The following is a 20,687-nucleotide window of genomic DNA, read 5'->3' as shown; positions in this document are numbered from 1 at the left end:
CTGGGTCTAGGCTCTGCTACTGACTTGCTGTGTTGTCTTGGCCCAGTCAGCAAATTCAGCAAAAATATTTCTTTTGAAAATTTGGACCAGGTCTAATAATAATACAGGAATGGCTGTCGCTCTAATTCCCAGATTTATCAAAAATAAAACTCCACAACTCAGTTTACTTTTATTTATTTAAACTCTACATGAAAAATAAGAGGGCTATCAAAAGGTCACAAATGCGTTGCAAACAGAACAGTTTGTACTATATAATTTCAGTGTTATGACCCTCCAGAGTGCAAAAATCTTGAGTCAGGTCCCATAAAAATCGAGAGATTGGTTCCAAAACCATGATTAAAAAAAATAATAAATTTGGATTCTCTTTATTCACCTTCTGGGTTTTCAATCTTTAGGGTGCACTTGGGTCACATTTTTTCTTTTCTGAACAACCATGAATGCCAGAAACTTACTTATTGTTGTCATGGAAGCTGAGAGTCTCATATAATCACGTGACTCCAGCAGTTGAGGCTTTGCATCAAATGTAGCAAATCTCCTGATAAAATGCAAGCATGGGCAATGTTGTGTGAATGTGTACAGTAAATGGAGATATCCTTAGTCATACTGAGCAGAGAATTGCTTATCAGATTTTCTTCTGAAAATTCTCCTCTCCCTGTCTCTGAATTGAACAGTGCCAGGGTGGAAGATGGTGGCACATAAGAACGGCCATATAGGGTCAGACCAAAGGTCCATCTAGTTCAGTATCACGTCTTCTGACATTGGCCGGTGGATGTTGACAGACAGACACCTGGTCTGGGGACCAGTCCCATCCAGAGCCTCACAGCGCCTGCCTGATTCACTGTGGTGTTACTCCAATTTAATGCCATTCTCCAAGGGGTTATGCTGGTGAATGCCATTCCAGAAGGATACAGTCTCTAAGGTACAGTCTCTAAGTACCTACATGGGGTGCTGGGGAGGGGCTGCAGGAAGCCAGGGTCTTGCCCACCTCTGATGCCTGCAGTCCCTTTGTGATGTCAGGACCCGCCTGGTCCTGGCCCTTTATGATGCGTCACTGGAACAAACAGCCCCTCAGGTGAGATCCAGCCACAGCAGTAGCAGGGAGTGTAGTGTCTCCACCCCCAGTGCGCGTCCAGACCGTCCTCCCCAGCATGTTTGACACGGGAGTGGGGATCATGCAGAGCTGGTTCTGTGCCTGCTTTGACAGCTCCTGGGTGTTGTACACCTGCGTCCTTCTGGTCCTGGTCATCTGGGTGGCCATCATGACTCAGCACAGCTTCTCCTGGAGAAGCAGGATGGTAGGAGGACCCTCCCCCACCCCCACCCCCAAGCCGTCCTGCACTCTCAGCAGAGCTTGCCTGGACACAGCCTCATGGAAGGGAGGGTGGGTGGGTAGGAGCGCCCGAGGCCCCCTGTTCTGACCAGGCCCCATTGGGCTGGTGGGGCCAGGGGCGGCTCTACCTTTTTGGCCGCCCCAAGCAGTCATGCGCGGGAGGCGCCCCGGAGCCGCGGGAGCAGCGGACCTCCCGCGGGCATGACTGTGGAGGGTCCGCTGGTCGCGCGGCTCGGCTGGACCTCCCGCAGCTGCGGACGGTTCGCAGGTCTGGCGGCTCCGCTTGAGCTGCCGCAGTCATGCCTGGGGGAGGTCCAGCCGAGCCGCGGGACCAGCGAACTGTCCGCAGTCATGCCTGCGGGAGGTCCGGTCGTCCCGGGGCTCCGGTGGACCTCCCGCAGGCATGACTGCAGCAGGTCCGCCAGCCCAGCCTGCCGCCCCCCCGGGAAAGGGCCGCCCCACGCGCGTGCTTGCTGCGCTGGGGTCTGGAGCCGGCCCTGGGTGGGGCACATCCACAGAGAGAGACAGGGCCACAGACAGAGCTCGTGGCTCCATTCATTGGTTGTTCCTTACTGCCCCGACCACCAGCTAGTGCTAGAAATGCCAGGGCTCTCCCTCGTGGTCCCAGGGCTCCTGGCACCCCTGGCACTAAGCCGGCTCTGGCCAGTTATTTCCCTCCGCTGTGGGAAGCTGACCAACAAACCCTCCCAGCTCCCTCCCAAAGCCACAAGCTTTCCTGGGTCCCTGGCCTCCCAGCCGGCCAGGGAGAGGGCAGGCAAGAGGTGGGGGGAGAAAGGGGGAATCCAGGACAGATCTTTGGGTTTGGTCAGTTGGGGATCCTGCCTTGGGTCCCAGATCAGTTGGGGAGCTGGGCTCGCAGGTGGGAACCATGGGAGACGGGGAGAGAAGAGGAAGCCAGAGCACATTGCGAAGCCCAAGGGCCTGGTCCCTATTCGACTCATAACACTGGGGGCAGAAATCACCCACTCTGGTGTGGCGATGCCCCGATGTCGGAGGGTGGGGGACCCAGGATTGTTCCAATGACACTTGGATGGGGAGCCCGGGCCATGGCCGAAGGAGCCTGAAGTTCTCCAGCTGCAGGAGGTGGAGGGAAGCGTGGGCACCCCTGGCACCGGGCTGGGCTGGGCGGGAGGCTGGCACTGCACGGCCTCAGTCTGGGTACCACGTAACTCTGCCGCTTCCTTGGCTCCCGCAGGCTCTTCTGGTCAGCAGGCTCCGGTGGAGGGGGACGGAGGACGAGGGAGAAGGTAAGGCCCTGCCTCACGTTCCCTGATGGCTCCCTGGCTCAGAATCCCAGGCCTTCTCCCAAGCCCTCCACCCTGGCCCAGGGGTCCCACACGAGGCCCCTCAGACTTGGCCTGCCCCTGGGGATAGGAGCAGGAGCCAAGGTGCTGACTGAAGCCGGGATAAGCTGACATGCTGCTAACAAACCGTCATCTGGGGGCTTTGCAGCGATGGAGGCAAACACCCAATTGTCTGTCCCCTCTGGCAGGTTGTCCCCATGTCCTCCAGGGCTTTGCGCAGGCTAATGGTGAGCATCGGGGGGGAGCTACTTGCCCTTCCCAGAACAGGGAAGCTTTGCCAGCAGGAGGCACTGCCCACTGCCCAGCAGATCTTGTCTTTATTTCACCCCATCTGCTCTGTCTTGGATAGGGGTGTAGCCCCCTGGCACTCCGTTGCTGTGCATCGTACCAGGGCTTGCAAGGCCAAGGCGGCTAAGTGCTGCCAGCCCCTGACATTTGCCAGAGAGATTTCCTGGGATCCCGCACACTGGCGAGACCCATTTCTGCAGGATGGGGCACCGGCTGGGTTATTTGCACCAGGACCATGTGCCATCCGGGTTTCTGGTACTGGGATAGCGCACCGGCCAGATTCACGGCCCTGGCACGATGCCCGGGCTGGGTTCACGGTGCTGGGACTTCACCGTGGCCAGGTTCACAGCACTGGCAGTGTTTGAGAGGGGGCCTGGCGTGGTGCTGGCGGAGTGTTTCATCGGGCTCCGGGCTCTCACAAGCTCAGCATGCCTGGTTCTGGAGCAGCAGCGCAGAGTGGCCTGGGGCCAGGGCACTGGAATGAAGGGGCTGGGGGGCCATGCCCACTGACTTTTGACTGGCTGTAAGGGTGAGCAACAGGAGGCAGGGCGTGCAGAGAAGAAAGAGCAAGAGGGGGCAGGCTCTTGGAGGGAAGCAGTGGCGGAGGAGCGGGGCTTGGTGTGGGGGCGAGGCCTCGGGAGGAATGGGTCACAGGCGGGTGGGGCGCTGGGAGAAGGAGTGGCACGGGGCAGGCCCTCGGGGTTAGGAGCAGTGCGGGAATGGGGATTCGGGGTTGGGGTGGTACAGGTGGGTAGGGTCACGGTTTGGGTGCCCGTGGCCCCCGCTATGTTCAGGCCCCATCTCTCCTCAGAAGCCCTCTCTGCTGTTCTGTTTTAGGTGCAAAGAAGCAGCGAGTGAAACAGCCGCGTGACCGGCTGTGCCGGGACCCCCCATGCCGCGCTCACCGAGCTGCCAGGCGCTGCTCCATCCGCCAGCTGCTGTGTGACAACTCAGACTGCGCCCTGTGCAACGAGGCGGCCCGGCAAGCCGAGCGGCTGGTATACGCCGATAGGGCCAGCGCATGGGTCCCTGCCGGGCCAGGGTCACCTCCTGCTCCCGCCTCCCGCTCCAAAGGGAGAAACCTGCTGGGTAGATCCATGTGGAGAGGCCTGGATGTGCTGCAGTGGTGCCGCTCTAGGACATGTATAGGCGACCAGGTCCTCCCACCTGCGCAGGGCCCCTTCCCACCCAGCAAGTCCCGCTCCCCTCCCGAGCGCCAGGCAGGCAGCCGGAAAACGGAGCGCCGCCCACCGAGGGAGGATGAGGAGGGGCTACCCCACCCACAGCAAGTCAAAGGCTCCTCCACAGAGCAGGACGAATGTCTCTTCTGCTCCTCTCTCTGGGATGAGACTCTCCTTCGCGGGCAAGAGCAGGCCCAGAGCTCCTCTTCTCTACAGCATGAGCCACTCCTACTCGCTTGGGAGCTGAGAACTGGATCGAGCCAGCACGAGCCATTTCTTCCCAGGCATGAGGAGTACCCCAGCCCCGCTCCTGCCCAGCACGAGCCCTTCCCTCCAAGCCAAGCGGAACGTGGCTGGGTCGGGAGTTTCCTGCGCAGAGGCAGAGCAAGGAGCCCCCAGGCCGCTCCCCAGAGGCAGGTGCATCGCCCCGATTGGGTGCCGTTTCTGGCCAAGTCCCCAGGCGGGACCAGGATGTCAGGGCGGGAGGCCAAACGGCAGCGAGACCGAGAAAGCACAGCACCCAGGGCCACGGGGGAAGCTCCAATGTCTCTGCCTGGGAGACCCCTGGTGCAGGTCAGCCCTGGAGCCCTGCGTGTGGCCGGCAGGCTCGAATTGGCCGAAGCGGAGACCCCCTTCCTCCAACGCGACGTCAGGGCGAGTCTCGAGCGGCACGTCCAGGTGAAGAGGCTACAGCACACCCTGGGGCTGTCCTGCACCCTGCAGAGCGCTTTGAAGATCTTCATGCCCCCAGCACCGAAACCCATCGCACGCAAACCCTCGGGGGCAGGCAGGGTGGTGACGATGCCACAGGCCCTGCCCTTCCTGAGCGTCGGCTCCAGGACAGAGCTGGAGCGGCATCTGCAAAGGATGGTGCATCTGAAGAGATGGGGGCTGCCCAGGAGGATCCAGGAGTCATTGAGGCTGCTGATGCCAGCCACACCTCCACACCCCCGGCTCAGCCCCCTGCCATCTGGGAAATGGGCTCCAAGGGGGCCAGGCCCAGTGACAAGGGCAGCCCAGACGCCCAGCCTCAGAGCTAGAGCCCCAGCCCAGGCCTCCCAGGGCCCCGCCAGAGCGTCCAAATCTGCGCCCGGCTCGCACTGCTGCAGAGACACTCGGGAGCTGCAGGGGCACATTGCCAGGAAGGGCTTGGAAATCAGACTAGGCGCGCTGCCCACCGTGCTGAGGAGCTCTCAGAAAATGGCTGCCCTGGGGCGCAGAGACCTGCTCCTGCCTAAACTGATCCCCCCAGGCTGCAAGGCTCCCCTGGCCCGCCACCGGCTCTGCCCCCTGCTCAGCTGCAAGGCGGGCAGCGTGGAGCTCAACGTGAGGCACAAGCACATCCAGTACCTCTGGGCTCTCCCCACCCTGTACGCAGAGTCCCTGGCCAAAATGGTGCCCTGCCCGCCCGTGCCACCCGCCCCCCTGCTGCCCCTGGGTGTGGCCATCGAGTTCTGCCCCCTGGAGACCCCCTTCATGGCCCCCGAGGGCCGGGAGCTGCTGGAGAGGCATGTCCTGAGGAAGCGGCTGCAGCACGAATGGGGCCTGCCGGGCCTGGTGCGGCGATCGCTGAGGTGTTTCATGCCACCCCCGCCCACACGCCCCAGGCCCAAGAGAAGCGACCGGCCGGCAGCCATGGAGCTCCGTGTCAGCAGCGGGGCCCCTCCCATCCCTCTGGCCACCAAGAGGGAGCTGGAAGCCCACATCCGGCGGAGGGTGGCTGAGAGGAGGTGGGGGCTCCCCAGGAGGGTGCAGGAGTCCCTGTGGGGCTTCATGCCTCCCACGACCGCAGCTCCGGGGACACATCCAGACACACAAGGCAGAAGGGCCAGCCGGCCGCTCAGGGGGCTGTCAGCGAGAAGGGCTCCAAGAGAATCACCCTCCAGGGTGGCACCCGTGGGCCCCACAGTGGTGGCTGTCTCCTTAGCCGGGCCCCTGGGAAGTGCATGGCGCCAGCCGCTCAGCCGGGACACGTGCCACCAGCTGCTGGGGAGACATGTGACCAGGAAAAACATAGAGATCCGTCTGGGCCTGATCCCCCACAGGGCCCAACACTCACAGGAAGCCGCCCGCCGGGTGGGAAAGCTCCCCTTGCCCCGGCTGATTCAGCCGGGCCAGAGATCCCTGGAGCTGCGGCCCCGGGAGCTGCTCTTCCTGGAGCAGGCGGCCTCAGATCACCTGGAGCTCAACCTTCTCCACAAGCACCTGAGCTTCAGGTGGGGGCTGCCCACGCTTTACCGACAGTCCCTGGCCAAGCTGTTCCACGCAGGCCCCTCGCCCGCCCCGCCGCCCGCAAGCTCCCGCGCAGCTGGGACCGAGTTCACGGAGCAGGAGCTGCCCTTCCTCCCACCGGGAGCCCGGGAGGAGCTGGAGCTGCACGTCAGGAAGAAGAGGCTGCAGCACGAGTGGGGGCTGCCTCTGATCATCCAGAAATCCATGCGGGGCCTGATGGCGGCTCCCCCCCGCCCCGGCCAGCCCAAGGCCCCTCCGCCAGTTGACGGGAACGTGGCCGTTCTCCAGCCCGAGCTGTCCTTCCTCAGAGAGGGCAGCAGACGAGAGCTGGAGCTCAGCCTCCGCAAGAGACTCATGCACCGGCGCTGGGGGCTTCCCAGGAGGATCCAGGAGTCGGTGTGGCTGCTCCAGCCTGCCTCAGCCCCTGCGGAGTTCAGGCCTCGCAGCTGTACAGAAAAGGATGCAGAGGGGCCTTTCCTGCTGCCCTGGCACAAGAGCACCGTGCACCTGGAGCGGGGCGTGGGGAAAGCCAGGACAGTGGTCGCTGCTCCCCACCCGTGGCTCAGCCTGGGACGTGACGCTCAGGAGCGGCTGCAGATCCACGTGGCAAAGAAATGTGTGGAGACCCGGCTGGGGGCCGTCCCCGCTGCAGTGAGACACTCTTGGCAAAGGCTGCATCTCGTGTCCCGGCTGCCCCTCCCCAAGCTGATCCCTGCTGGGGACAGGGCCCCGAAAGCCAGGAACCCCCTGCTGCCCTTCGTGCACCCAGAGGACGTCTGCCACCTAGAGCTGAATGTGCAGCACAAACATCTCACGGCCCTGTGGGGCCTGGGCACTCTCTACACCCAGTCCCTCAGCAGGATGGTCCCCAGGGCGCCCCCTGGGCCGGTTCCACCCCGTGAGGCTGAAGTCGAGTTCTGGGCGCGGGAGGCTCTGTTCCTGCGCCCGGAGGCCAGAGAGGCCCTGGAGCTGCACGTCAGGAAGAAGAGGCTGCAGCACGAGTGGGGGCTGCCTCTAATTGTCCAGAAATCCATGCGGGGCCTGATGGCGGCTGCCCCCCGCCCTGGCCAGCCCAAGGCCCCTCCGCCGGCTGACAGGGACGTGGCCATTCTCCAGCCCGAGCTGTCCTTCCTCAGTGAGGGCAGCAGACGAGAGCTGGAGCTCAGCCTCCGCAAGAGACTCATGCACCGGCGCTGGGGGCTGCCCAGGAGGATCCAGGAGTCGGTCCGGCTGCTCCAGCCTGCCTCAGCGCACGCGGAGCTTAGGCCCCATGGACCCGCGGAAAGGGATGCAGAGGGGCCTTTCCTGCTGCCCTGGAACAAGAGCACCGTGCACCTGGAGCGTGGCATGGGGAAAGCCAGGAGAGTGGTCGCTGCTCCCCACCCACTGCTCAGCCTGGGATGTGACGCTCAGGAGCGGCTGCAGATCCACGTGGCAAAGAAATGTGTGGAGACCCGGCTGGGGGCCATCCCCACTGCAGTGAGACGCTCTTGGCAAAGGCTGCATCTCGTGTCCCGGCTGCCCCTCCCCAAGCTGATCCCTGCTGGGGACAGGGCCCCGAAAGCCAGGAACCCCCTGCTGCCCTTCGTGCACCCAGAGGGCGTCTGCCACCTAGAGTTGAATGTGCAGCACAAACATCTCACGGCCCTGTGGGGCCTGGGCACTCTCCACTCCCAGTCCCTCAGCAGGATGGTCCCCAGGGCGCCCCCTGGGCTGGTTCCACCCCGTGAGGCTGAAGTCGAGTTCTGGGCACGGGAGGCTCTGTTCCTGGGCCCGGAGGCCAGAGAGGCCCTGGAGCTGCACGTCAGGAAGAAGAGGCTGCAGCATGAATGGGGCTTCCCTGCACTCATCAAACGGTCGCTCAGAGCCTTTGTGCCGGCACCCCCGCTGCCGGGGCCGACCACAGCCCGCCAATGCACCGAGCTGCACGTCCTCGTTCTGGGGCAAGAGCCTTCGCTCATGGACGGGGACACAAGAGGCCGCCTGGAGCGTCACCTCCGGAAGTTGACGCTGCAGCGGAGGTGGGGCCTTCCCCGGAGGATCCAGGAGTCCTTGCGGCTGTTTGCTGCTTTTGCCCCGCCGGCTGGCCCGCAGCTTCCTGGGGCCGGTGGAGAAAAGGGCGTTGGGCAAAGCCGGCTGGGGCCCAGCCAGCCAGACGTCCCCGCAGGGAGCCGCTTGGCAGGAGACAGCAGAACCCATGGCCTTGCTGCTGAGCGGAGGGACGAGCTCCAGCGGCACCTCGCGAGGAAGTGTCTAGAGATCAGGCTGGGGGTGAGGCCGGCCCTGGTGAAGAGATCCCAGAGAGTGGCCAGGGAGGGGGAGAGGATACGCCTCCCCAGGCTGATCTGCGCAGGCCAGAAGCCCCCCAAGCCCAGGGCCGGCTCCCTGCTCTGCCTGCCACCCACAGCTATGAATACACTAGACATGAACGTGAGACACAAGCAGCTGGTGCATTTCTGGGGGCTGCCCACGCTGCAGGAGGCGTCCCTGCGGAGGATGATGCCGAAGGCTCCGGCTGTGCTGCTGGGGAGCGCAGCAGGGAGGGCCTGGATGCAGATGGGCCTGGCTGGACGCATGGGGGCTGAGGAGCCGGAGAGGAACGGCTACAAGGAGCCGCCTCTGGTCACGGGGCCGCCTCTGGTCACAGCCAAGGCCAGGGACCGTCTAGAGAGCCACATCCTGAGAAAGAAGCTCCAGCACAAGTGGGGCTTACCGCGTGTTGTGCTGAGATCCCTGGGCGCGTTCACACCCCCACCGCCTGGGAGGGGCCCCCCGAGGCAGGTCCAGGCCCCAGCCAGCGAGAGCGTCGCCACGGGCAGCCTGCTCTTCCTGCACACAGAGACCAGGGAGCGCCTGGAGTCACACGTGAGGAAACTGGCCCTAGAGCGGAGATGGGGCCTGCCCAAGAGGATCCTGGAGTCCTTAAGGATGTTCCTGCCACCTGCCCCACCAGGAGCAGAGCCCAGAGGCCAAACCCAGCCCCTGCTCCATGTCTTCCCTACACTCCCCCAAGGTCCTACAGCCCTCTCCACGGGGCAATCGGAAGAGCTCCAGCCAGGCCCCAGGGAGCCCCTCACCCACCGGTCCCAGCACTGGCTTGAAATGGGGGTAAAGGAGGGCGAAGCCAGCTGCCCTGAGGTAGTGTCCCAACACACCCTGGGGAGCAGCAGCAGGAGAAGCCAGGAGACCTCCCAGACAAGCAATGGGGAAGGGCCCCCCAGCTCCCCAGGCCACTTCCCGGAGGATGAGGCAGAGCTAAAATCCACCCTGGACTTTCCCAGGAAGAAGGTGCTGGGAATTTCCCACAGGGCCCAGGAGTCCCAGAGACGGGCCTTGCGCCCGGCGGCCCATGAGTCTTACCCACAGCAGAGAGAGCAGAGCTCTGAGGAAAGTCCTGGGCACTGGAGGACCCACGATGGCGAAGGAGCTCCGCGGATGGCGGGGACCGGCAGGCGCTCCCGGAGCTCGTCTGTGGAGACAGCCATTTGGAATGAGAAGAGGATCTTGCGGGAGCTGGAATCCAGCTTCAGGAGAATAGCCCGGAGCCGCAGCCGCCATGGCCCAGGGGGGAAGCAGTCTCTGTCTCTGGAAATCGTGGGCCACCTGGAAATGGGCCATTGCACATGCTTGGACTGCCCATGCTGCAAGCTAGAGAGGTGGGACGGCGCCCGCTCTCCAGGGGCCAGCTCTCCTGGGTGGCAGACACAGCATATCCATGCAAGGGGGTCAGCAACTCTCCTAGGAGACGCGGCAGCTCCAAGCTCTATGCATGCTGAGCCCGGATGGCAGGGGCAGGGCACTCCCAGCATGGCAAAAGATGAACCTCCTGCCTCCTCTCCGTCGTCTCCGGAGGGCAGCGAGTCCAGGGCCTCTGACTGGTCTGAGGGAGAAAGCTCTTGCACAGCCTCTCGCCCAGCGCCCAAGGGGCCCACGCTGGCACGGGTGCATCTTGCTTCTCCGCGGGCCGCAGCACACTGGCTGGACATCCACTTGGCGCAGAAGGCCCTGGGCTCCTTCATCCTGCCGCCCTGTGTCATACGCTCCCAGGCCATCTATGCCGACATGGCAGCTGAGCGGCTGAGAGCCGCTGCCCAGGAACACAGGCGGGAAATGAACATCCGGCTGCAGCACAGGAGGGGCCGGAAAAGCCAGCTGGGAGGGCCCCATCAGGAAGCCCTCGGAGAAAGAACCCACCCCACGGGCACAGGAGAGCCGGGATTCCTGACAGCTGGCTCCTTGGGCCAGAGACTGATCAGAGAGTCCCAGAGCCAGACAAACCAGTACCTGTGTGAGATATGCCATGGCCTCTTCACCGCCGGTGAGGAGGGACTCAGCCCCCCGCCCTGTCCTGCCGAGGGGGCTGGGAAGTCAGACGTGGCGAGGGCTCAGCTAGAGACTCACATGCGCCCGAGGGGCAGGAAGACGTCAGATGATGCCTGCAGAGGGGAGCAAGGTGCATCCTACCAGCGGTCTCAGGATCTGGGCCGTGCAGCTGGCGCCCCCCTGTACGAAGGTCCTGCTGGCGCTGTGGATGGAGAGGAAGCAGGGGGCCAGACGTGCGCCCCACTAGTACATCATCCCCGGCCAGTAACCAGAGACAATGTGGGAGACAAAGTTTCATCCGCAACCTCCAATGAGCTTGTGGGCCCCCTGACCAGCAGCCAGGGGCCAGCCAGCCCCTCGGAGCAGCGCCCGCGGTCTGCAGAGGGGCTGTCCCAGTTCAGCACCGAGGGCGAGTGGGAGATGGTCGGGGACTGGGACAGCGAGGCCGTGGCAGCCTGGGATGCGGAAGGAGAAGGCAGCCTGGGGTGGAAGGAGAGGAGGGACACCAAGGGGCGACGTGGCATGAGAGAGATGCCGGCGGAAGGGACAGGCCCCAGGGCTGGAACCAACATGAGGCAGACAGAGGCCCTGGTACTGACTGAGGCACCGCCTGGGGTTGAACAGCCGCCCCGTGCACCTCCAGGGAGAGGGGCTGAGTCACTGTCCATCCCCTGCAAGGGGAAGGGCTCCACCTTCAGGGGAATCATGCTGGGCTTCCTCAAACGCGTCACCTCCAGGGCATCGGTGGAGAAGAGAGGGCAAGTTGACAGGTCAATGGCTGCACCACACGGAGCCCCGCCGCCCCCTCAGAAACTCTCCCCATCCCCCAAGAGCATGACCTTCAACGCCAACGTCCACGTGCGGGCAGAGGTCAGGAGATGCCAGTTGTGTTCCAGCATGGAGGAGATGGACGATGCTGGGAGAAAGGAGCCAGCCGCAGCTGCTCGGACCAGGGGGCTGCCAGGGAATGGGGCTCCCCAGGGATCTGGGGCAGCCTCCCCCAATGCCAGGCGAGGAGACAGCATGACCAGAGGAGAAGAACCTTCTCCAGAGGAAACAGGGCCCTCAGCAGAGTATGGTGGATACCAAGAGCTGGTGACCCTGAGAGTGACCGAATGCAGGGAGGGGAAGGTGCATGACCCCAGTGGGATGCCGGCTACGTCAGTGGGACCTTCCGCCCCGTGGCCATCACCCCCAGCCTGCCGCGCTGCCAGGGACGCCAGAACAACCGGCAGTCACAAGGGAGAAGGAGGCAAAGGAGTCTCACAGTCTGGCTCAGCATCCCTGGGCTCCAATCAGCCGTCTCCCATGGAGTCCTCCAGAACAAAGCCCAGAGAGCAGAGAGGTCGGGGACTCAGCCCTTCTCGCCCACGGGGCCGGTCCAGGAGCCGGGTGGAAGGCCCACGGTGCAGCGGCAGGGCCAGAGGACTGGATAGCGAGGGGATCCAGGCCCACAGCAGAGAGTGGAGATCCAGCAGCAGAGGGAGGCCCACCGGTAGAAGAACAAGGTCCAGAAGCAGAGAAGGGGAATCCCTGGTGGGAGAGGAAGTCCAGAATCGGCAGGGCACACGCAGGAGGCCAGACAAGGCCAGGTCACACGGGGTGGCCACACCAGCCAATGGCGTGGGAGGAAATGCCACCGAGGACACATCCGGGACAGTCGGAGTGTCTAATCTGGAGCGCCGTGGGCACCGGGCCAGGCTGGAAACTGAGCTTCCGCAGCCGGGGTCACGTCCTGGCAAGAGTGCAGGCCAGGTGTGCTGGTTCCACCAGCATCATGCTCATGCCCACCTTCGCTACGTACACGACAGAACGCCAGCGCTGTGCGGAGAGAACCTGTGTGCCCTGCGGGAGAGGATACAGGCCCGGCGGAAGAAGCTGTCCCCGTCACTCAACAGCGCCGCCTCCGAAGAGGAGAGCCACCTCCGGGCCTTGGACGAAAGTTAGGGTTGGGTCTTGCAGGTGGCTAATAAACCTCTATTTTGTGTGCAATCCGCAGGAGTGATCTGGGGCCCGACACAGCAGCAGAGGGGAGGGCAGGGTCTAGTGGCTGGCACTACTGTTGCCAGGTGTCCAGTTTTTGACAGGAAGGCCTGGTTGAAAAGGGACCATGGTGGCTCCAGTCAGCACTGCTGACCAGGCCATTAAAAGTCTACTTGGCAGCACAATGGGGCTAAGGTAGGTTTCCTGCCTTCCGTGGCTTCACACGGCACCCAGAAGTAACGGTATGTCCCCCTTCCAGTTCCTACGCGTAGGGGCAGCCAGGAGGCTCTGCACGCTGCCTCCACCCCAAGCGCCAGCTTCACAGCTCCCATTGGCTGTGGTTCCCAGCCAATGGGAGCTGCGGGGACGGCGTCTGCAGTCAGGGCAGCATGCAGAGCCCCCTGGCCGTGCCTCTGGGTAGGAGTCGGAGGGAGAACATGCCACTGCTTTCGGGAGCTATCTGAAGTAAGTGCTGCCTAGATCCTTCACCCTGACCCCCTCCTGCTCCCCAACCCCTGTCCCAGCCCTGACCCCCTCCCACTCCCCAAACCCCTCATCCCCATCCTCACCCCAAAGCCTGCACTCCCAGCTGAAGTCCTCAAACCCCCGCACCTCAACCCTGAATTCCTCATTTCTGGCCCCACCCCAGAGCCGTCACTCCCAGACAGAGCCCTCACCCCCTCCCACACCCCAACCTCCAGAGCCAGCCCAGTGAAATGAGCGAGTGAGCGAGGGTGGGGAGAGTGAGCGATGGAGGGAGGGGGGATGGAGTGAGAGGGGGCGGGGCCTCGGAGAAGGGCAGGGTCAGGGCAAGGGTGTTCAGTTTTGTGCAAGTAGAACGTTGGCAACCCAGCCTGTGCAGCGCCTGGCACAACAGGGCCTGATCCCAGCTGGGGCAGGGCCTGTATCTCACACTGTGTCTGGGCAGCACCCGGCACAACAGGGCCTGATCCCAGCTGGGGCAGCGCCTGTCTCTCTCGCTGTGTCTAGGCAGCGCCTGTCTCTCTCGCTGTGTCTGGGCAGCGCCTGTCTCTCACACTGTGTCTGGGCAGTGCCTGGCACAACAGGGCCCTGATTCCAGCTGGGACAGCGCCTGTCTCTCACACTGTGTCTGGGCAGCGCCTGTCTCTCTCGCTGTGTCTCGGCAGCACCCGGCACAACAGGGCCCTGATTCTAGCTGGGGCAGCGCCTGTCTCTCACACTGTGTCTCACACCCATGGCCAGCTGGGCAGCACCCGGCACAAGGGAGCTCTGATCTCAGCTGCAGCTGTGAGATAATTAATGATAACGAGCAGAAGCTGAGCTATAATTAGCATCCTTCGAACTGCATTCAGGCCCATCAGCCCCATCCTGGAGCAGGGTGCCCTGTGCTGGGCACACATGGCATACAAGTCATCTCCTGCCCCACAGAGCTCTCAGGCTTAGGCCCCGATCCTGTGGTGAGCTGTGGGCACAGCTGTGTCCCTACATGCTGCGCCTCACAGGAGTGGGGCTAACCTGGGACAAGACAGGACAGGTGGGTGCGGGGCGGCTGCCCGGCTGGCCGTGGGTGTGCAGAGGAGCTGGGTGTGATTGGGAGATGGCCTCAGCTGTATTGTTAACAGAGGGGAACAAGGCTCACAAGGTAGGAGGGGAACAAGGCTCATAAGGTAGGAGCCCCCTTAGGAAGGAATCAAGCATGGGGGACCCAGTGGCGGGGCACAGGCCTGACACTCAAGAGGCCTGGGTTCAATTCCTGCTTCAGACAGGTCCATCCTGGGTGATCCTGAGCAAGTCCCTGCGGCTGGACCCACAAAGTCTCTGGGGTAGAGCGATGCAGCATGGCGCTGTCAGTCACTTCGATCCCTGGGCTCCACGAAGCGGAGCTCGGCGCCTGGGCTCCCTGCACAGTGACTGGGAGAGGTGGGCGCCTGGGAAGGGGACCCACAAAGCCAGCACACCAGGCGCAGAGCCACATACGCCAGCAAGGTGCTAACGCCCCCCCCCCCCCCCACTGGAGCCAGTCTCTAGGAAAGTATCAGAGGGGTAGCTGTGTTAGTCTGGATCTGTAAAAGCAGCAAAGAATCCTGTGGCACCTTATAGACCAACACGTTTTGGAGCATGAGCTTTTGTGGGTGAATACCCACTGTGTCGGTTGCATGTAGTGGAAATCTCCAGGGGCAGGTATATATATGCAAGCAAGAAGCAGGCTACAGATAACGAGGTTAGTTCAATCAGGGAGGATGAGGCCCTCTTCTAGCAGCTGAGGTGTGAAAACACCTCATCAGGGATCTACAACCCATCCTGGACAATGATCCCACACTTTCACAGGCCTTGGGTGGCAGGCCAGTCCTCGCCCACATACAACCTGCCAACCTGAAGCATAGTCTCACTAGTAACTGCACACCGCACCATAGTAACTAACTCAGGAACCAATCCATGCAACAAACCTCGATTGCAACTTCCCACATATCTACACCAGCGACACCATCACAGGACCTAACCAGATCAGCCACACCATCACCGGTTCATTCACCTGCATGTCCACCAATGTAATATACGCCATCATATGCCAGCAATGCCCCTCTGCCACATACATCAGCCAAACTGGACAGTCTCTACGGAAAAGGATAAATGGACACAAATCAGATATTAGGAATGGCAATATACAAAAACCTGTAGGAGAACACTTCAACCTCCTTGGCCACACAATAGCAGATCTTAAGGTGGCCATCCTGCAGCAAAAAAAACTTCAGGACCAGACTCCAAAGAGAAACTGCTGAGCTTCAGTTTATCTGCAAATTTGACACCATCAGCTCAGCATTAAACGAAGACTGTGAATGGCTAGCCAACTACAGAACCAGTTTCTCCTCCCTTGGTTTTCACACCTCAGCTGCTAGAAGAGGGCCTCATCCTCCCTGATTGAACTAACCTCATTATCTGTTGCCTGCTTCTTGCTTGCATATATATACCTGCCCCTGGAGATTTCCACTACATGCATCCGAGGAAGTGGGTATTCACCCATGAAAGCTCATGCTCCAAAACGTCTGTTATTTTATAAGGTGTCACAGGACTCTTTGCTGCTTTTACAGTCTCTAGGAAACAGATACATTCATGGAGGTTAAGTCCATTCATGGCTATTAGCCAGGATGGGCAAGGAATTGTGTCCCTAGTCTCTGTTTGTCAGAGGGTGGAGATGGATGCCAGGAGAGAGATCACTTGATCATTGTCTGTTAGGTTCAGTCCCTCTGGGGCACTTGACATTGGTCACTGACGGGTTAAAATCCATGTGCATTTTATACAACAACCTGGTATATGGATTGTGCCAGCTCTTTTCCAGACCCAAAGTCCAGAGTTTGGTCAGGAGACCAGAGGCCTAGCAAACAGTGATTAGCTAAGAGAAAGCTGGGGTAAACAAGATTTTGTTTTTGGGGTAAACAACTAACAGAAGTTGCTAGATCACAGGCCCTGGTTCTCATGGGTGACTTTAATCACCCCGATATCTGCTGGGAGAGCAATACAGCAGTGCACAGACAATCTCGGAAGTTTCTGGAAAGTGTAGGGGACAATTTCCTGGTGCAAGTGCTGGAGGAACCAACTAGGGGAAAAGCTCTTCTTGACCTGCTGCTCACAAACAGGGAAGAAATAGTAGAGGAGGCAATAGTGGATGGGAACCTGGGAGGCAGTGACCATGAGATGGTCGAGTTCAGGATCCTGACACAAGGAAAAAGGGAAAGCAGTAGAACAGAGACCCTGGACTTCAGAAAAGCAGACTTCGACTCCCTCAGGGAACTGATGGGCAAGGTCCCCTGGGAGAATAACATGACGGGGAAAGGAGTCGAGGAAAGCTGGCTGTATTTCAAAGAAACCTTATTGAGGTTGCAGGAACAAACCATCCCGATGTGTAGGAAGAAAAGTAAATATGGCAGGCGACCAGCTTGGCTTAACAGTGAAATCCTTGCTCGTCTTAAACACAAAAGAACCGCTTACAAGAAGTGGAAGATTGGACAAATAACCAGGGAGGAGTATAAAAGTATTGTTCAGGCATGCAGGAGTGAAATCAGGAAGGCCAAATCACGCTTGGAGTTGCAGCTAGCCGGAGATGTTAGGAGTAACAAGAAGGGTTTCTTTAGGTATGTTAGCAACAGGAAGAAAGTCAAGGAAAGTGTGGGCCCCTTGCTGAATGAGGGAGGGAACCTAGTGACAGAGGATGTGGAGAAAGCTAGTGTACTCAATGCTTTTTTTGCCTCTGTCTTCACAGACAAGGTCAGCTCCCAGACAGCTGCACTCTGCAGCACGGTATGGGGAGGAGGTGACCAGCTCTCTGTGGAGAAAGAAGTAGTTCGGGGCTATTTAGGAAAGCTGGACGAGCACAAGTCCATGGGGCCGGATGCGCTGCATCCAAGGGTGCTAAAGGAGTTGGCCGATGAGATTGCAGAGCCATTGGCCATTATCTTTGAAAAATCATGGCGATCGGGCGAGGTCCCGGATGACTGGAAAAAAGCTAATGTAGTGCCCATCTTTAAAAAAGGGAAGAAGGAAGATCCAGGGAACTACAGGCCAGTCAGTCTCACCTCAGTCCCTGGAAAAATCATGGAACAGGTCCTCAAGGAATCAATCCTGAACCACTTAAAGGAAGGGAAAGTGATCAGGAACAGTCAGCATGGATTCACCAAGGGCAAGTCATGCCTGACTAACCTAATTGCCTTCTATGACGAGATAACCGGCTCTGTGGATGAGGGGAAAGCAGTGGATGTACTATTTCTGGACTTTAGCAAAGCTTTTGATACAGTCTCCCACAGTATTCTTGCCAGCAAGTTAAAGAAGTATGGGCTGGATGAATGGATGGTAAGGTGGATAGAAAACTGGCTAGATGGTCGGGCTCAACGGGTAGTGATCAATGGTTCCATGTCTAGTTGGCAGCCGGTATCAAGTGGAGTGCCCCAAGGGTCGGTGCTGGGGCCGGTTTTGTTCAATATCTTCATTAACGATCTGGAGGATGGTGTGGACTGCACCCTTAGCAAGTTTGCAGATGACACTAAACTGGGAGGAGTGGTTGATACGCTGGAGGGTAGGGCTAGGATACAGAGGGACCTAGACAAATTAGAGGATTGGGCCAAAAGAAATATGATGAGGTTCAACAAGGACAAGTGCAGAGTCCTGCACTTAGGACGGAAGAATCCCATGCACTGCTACAGACTAGGGACCGAATGGCTGGGCAGCAGTTCTGCAGAAAAGGACCTAGGGGTTACAGTGGACGAAAAGCTGAATATGAGTCAACAGTGTGCCCTTGTTGCCAAGAAGGCTAATGGCATTTTGGGTTGTATAAGTAGGGGCATTTCCAGCAGAGCACATGCTCGGGGGAACTAGATTGGGGCTAGCGAGAATAGGCCTTTGGGTGGCGGATGCAGCAGACACACAGGTGGGAGCAGGTGCTCTCCGTTAGCTTTTGTAACTCTGCTTTAGTTCTAATCACACCTCCCTTCTTTGAGTGCAGACTGTGGCTCCTTTTCATGAATTCCCAAGACAACCCCTGGTACTGGAGGGGAGACCAGAGGAGAAGGCAGAGATAACAGGGCTGTGGGGAACAACAAAGGATCCATTCTGGAGATGGAACAACTGAAACCCCCAAGGAGTTGAAATTCTTGGGTAGTTCAGCAGACTCCGGGAAGAGATTTAGGCAGAGTTTTGAGATATATCTATGCAAGCAGCTGGGTTTAGTGAGAAAGGAGACCAGAAGACAATAGCAATCCTTTTAAATATGTCAGGATTTGATCAGGGGGTGGCTTTATTAGCATGGAACTTGGGCTTTATCTACTCTAACCTTTTTGTCAATAAAACTATTCTCTGTCAGGGTTATGAAAAAAACCACACCCCTGACCGACAAAAGTTTCACCAACAACAGCGCTGGTGTGGACAGCCCCACGTTGGCAGGAGATGCTCTCCAGCCGACACAGCTCCTGCCGCAAAGTAGGGGTGGTTTAATTATGATGGCGGGGAGCTCTATCCTGCCAGCGCAGAGTGGCTACACAGCAGACCTTGCAGGGCGCAGCTGCAGCAGTACATTTGTGCTGCTGTGAGGTGTGTAGTGTAGACATAGCCCCAGTGGGGCAGAGGGAGCAGGTTATTCCACACTTTACAGAAATGTGAAGCGCCTTGTGTAGCGCAAAAGAGCAAAACATTTGAAAGGTGAAAGTTTCACCTTAGAAGAGAAAATGAAGGTGAATCCTTTGACGAATTCCTAACTGAGCTGGAGCTAATGAGCCCAACCTGCAACAGTACTCAGGCCGGTGGAGTGAGAGCAGGAGTTCAGCCCAAATTCAGTGCACCTGGAATGATAGATACAAAGCAGCAGACACACAACGGGTTGGTTCGTGCCCTGAAGGGAGTGTTATGTAGAGAGACGTAGGGATACACAACGAATGACAGGGAGTCTGGTCCATTTCCTACCAGTAACATTGAGTAGCAGGTATCGTTGAACTTTGAATTTCCTGTGTTCCTTTCAACCTGCCCAGACCCAAAATGTGGCACCCAGGGTGTGACAAGGACCCAGACAGAGGCTCACACAAATATTGTCCTTGCAGGGGACTCCAGATAAATGTATAGATTATATGGCCAGGAGGGACCCTGCTCTGACCTCCTGGATTGCACAGGCCATAGGACTGCCCTAGATTAATTCCTGTTTGAACTAGAGCAGATATTTGGGAAAAAAACATTTCATCTTGATTGAAACGTGGCCAGTGATGGAGACACACCACAATACTTGCTAAATTGTTTCAATGGTCAATTATCCTCAGTGTTGAAAAATTCCACTTTGTCTCTCATTTCAGTTTGTCTAGGTTCAATGCCCAGCCACTGACTCTTGTTAGACCTTTACCTTCTAGTTTTAAAAGCCCACTTTATCAAATGTCTGTTTCCATTTATAAGTGCTGATAGAATGCAATCATGTCACTCCATAACCATTTCCTCATGAAGAGGCTGAGTTCACTGAGGTCCTGGGGCAGAGTTGCACTGCCCTCCTCCCTCCCCCACCCCGAGAAAGTTCTGTCTCCTGCACTGACAAGCTTTACCCCTGCTGTCGAGAATCCCATTGTGCCAGAGAAGTGCAGTTGCTTGAACTTAGGGTCTGTCAGTGCCAAGGCCTTTGGGTACATTGAAGGTAAGGAGCAAGAGCTTGAACTTGACATTCTCTGGGAAACCAGTGTGGAGCGTAGAGAACAGGTCTGATGTGCTCGCAGTAATCTGTGCTGCTGAGGAGACTCTGCAGCCTTTGGTACCAATTGGAGTTTCATAAGCACTGAAGATATCCTGCCCAGGTGTATTCCATTCTATAGTCTAGACAGGAGTGACTAAGGTCTATGTAACTAAAGCCAGCTCATCATCCACCAGGGTGGGATGGAGTCTCCCAGTCAACCAAAGATGGTAGAAAGCACAGCTCACAGACGCTGCTATCAGAGAGCTCAGTGTCAGCATGGCATTCAAGAGCCCTCTAGACTATGGACTGAATTGTCCAGGTGTGGGTGTGAACCTTCAGCCAAAGAAGGCTGCATCGTAGCTGCCAACTCTTCAAAATATTTAGTTCTGCGCACAAGCATCACCTCTGTCTTTAGCCAGCTGTTCCATCCAAGAACAAGGCCATCTTGGCAATAGTGGTGTGATCAAGTGGGAAGGAGAGGGAGGAGCTCGGTGCCACCTGCACATTGCTGCACATGCTCCATGTTGTGGGAGAAGTTCTGATAGAGGCTGCATGGAGATGTTGAAAACCCCCATAGAGAGAATTGATCCTTGTGGGAATCAACCAGGGATGGGTCTAGTGCTGGAGGTGCAGTTTTCCATCCTCACTAATTGGGTGCATCCCTCCAAGAAGGATTCAGACCATTTTAGTGAATCCCTCTGGACTCCTCCTGCCCCTCAGGTGTGACAGCAGTATCTCATTGTTAACAGTGTCAAACAGTGCAAAGAGGTACAGGAGGATCAGCATGGATGTGTGAACCCCTGTCCACTAGAGCAAGTTGCATAGGACAGCTCAAAAAGAACAGGAGTACT

General features: G+C 58.8%; 1 protein-coding gene across 1 annotated transcript; it reads left to right on the top strand.

Moving 5' to 3' along the window:
* The first annotated feature begins 1,008 nt into the window (after nt 1–1,008).
* LOC123374519 lies at nt 1,009–12,626 on the top strand. The gene is made up of 3 exons (XM_045024590.1): nt 1,009–1,295; nt 2,547–2,598; nt 3,781–12,626. The coding sequence occupies exons 1-3, from the start codon at nt 1,149–1,151 to the stop codon at nt 12,624–12,626; spliced, it is 9,045 nt and encodes a 3,014-aa protein (XP_044880525.1). The 5' UTR covers nt 1,009–1,148.
* The last annotated feature ends 8,061 nt before the right edge of the window (nt 12,627–20,687 follow it).

Source organism: Mauremys mutica, chromosome 7, assembly GCF_020497125.1.
Source record: "Mauremys mutica isolate MM-2020 ecotype Southern chromosome 7, ASM2049712v1, whole genome shotgun sequence".
NCBI classification, from domain to species: domain Eukaryota; kingdom Metazoa; phylum Chordata; order Testudines; family Geoemydidae; genus Mauremys; species Mauremys mutica.
This window is presented reverse-complemented; position numbering and strand designations above follow the sequence as displayed.

Coding starts and splice junctions, on each gene's coding strand:
- LOC123374519 (XM_045024590.1), top strand. CDS start 1,149: ATGTTTGACACGGGAGTGGGGATCATGCAGAGCTGGTTCTGTGCCTGC. Junction 1,296..2,546: donor TCTCCTGGAGAAGCAGGATG/GTAGGAGGACCC, acceptor TGGCTCCCGCAG/GCTCTTCTGGTCAGCAGGCT. Junction 2,599..3,780: donor GACGGAGGACGAGGGAGAAG/GTAAGGCCCTGC, acceptor GTTCTGTTTTAG/GTGCAAAGAAGCAGCGAGTG.